Source organism: Eimeria mitis, genomic scaffold (assembly GCF_000499745.2).
Source record: "Eimeria mitis Houghton genomic scaffold, Emh_scaff2579, whole genome shotgun sequence".
NCBI lineage: Eukaryota > Apicomplexa > Conoidasida > Eucoccidiorida > Eimeriidae > Eimeria > Eimeria mitis.
In genome coordinates, this window is record NW_013570920.1 from 4,770 (window position 1) to 5,825 (window position 1,056).

General features: G+C 45.5%; 1 protein-coding gene across 1 annotated transcript; it reads right to left on the reverse strand.

The window, feature by feature from the left end:
• Positions 1-538: 538 nt before the first annotated feature.
• Positions 539-1,056, reverse strand: EMH_0055830 (translation initiation factor eIF-5A, putative; the record flags this gene model as incomplete). The annotated part of the gene is made up of 2 exons (XM_013497276.1): positions 539-774; positions 876-1,056. The coding sequence occupies 2 exons, from the start codon at positions 1,054-1,056 to the stop codon at positions 539-541; spliced, it is 417 nt and encodes a 138-aa protein (XP_013352730.1).

A 1,056-nucleotide genomic window follows, 5' to 3' on the forward strand; every position in this document is an offset into this window, starting at 1 on the left:
TATAATATATATATACTGCAGGCAGTGAATGCAGCAGTATAACGTGGGGTGTATAGACACCTCAGGGGGAGGCCAAACCCTAAACCCTAAACCCTAAACCCTAGAAAACAAAATAAATAAAACGTAACAACAGATACAGCCGCTACAAACGTCGACCCCCCCCTAAACCCTAACCTAGAAACTGCTGCTGCTGCTCTTGCAAAGCTAAACCCTAAACCCTAAACCCTAAACCCTAGAGCTGGTGAGGCGGATAGCCACTAACGAAGCCCCACACCCCTAAACCCTAGACAACTAAACTAAATCCCAAGCAGCCACCCTTTATCTCTGTATACCCTAAACCCTAAACCCTCATTCTACACTGTAAACCCTAAACCCTAAACCCTAAACCCTCACTGTACACAGCAGCGACTAAACCCTCAGGAAGCGTTACGGGGGTTCCGCATCAGAGAAAAGATCAGTTCTAGCAGCAAAAGGTGCAGCAGCAGCAACAGCAGCATAAATTGCTGCTTTTGTTGCTGCTGCATCCGCCTCTCAAACACTACACTTGCTGCTGCTGCTGCTGCTGCTGCTGCTGCTTTTGCTGCTGCTGTTGCTGGAGCAGCAGTATCAGCTGCTGCTGCATTTCACTTGCTGCTGCTGACCCCTCCCCCTCTCTCTCTCTCTCTCTGTCTCTATCCCCCCCACCCCGTTTTCTTATAAACCCTATCCATATAGCCGCTGTTCGTTGCTGTCTCCATCCTGCTGCTGCTGCTGCTGCTGTTTCCGCGCCTATTCCTAAATAAATAAATAAAGATAAATAAATAAATAAACTTATAGTTCTTTACAAGCAACGATTTTTTCTTTTCCGCATGCAGCCAGCACGGAGACAAGAATACCTTTCCCTTCAGCGAATAAACTTTTGATTTGTTGAGCGACATCATCGGGGTTATTATCTGAATCTTTGGGTAGAGTGAGGTCATTTTTTACGTCTCCATTTTCTAATAAAAGAGAAACAAAACCATCATCAGCAACATCTATAAGCTGGTATTCTGTTCTTTTTACATTCGGTACCTCCAT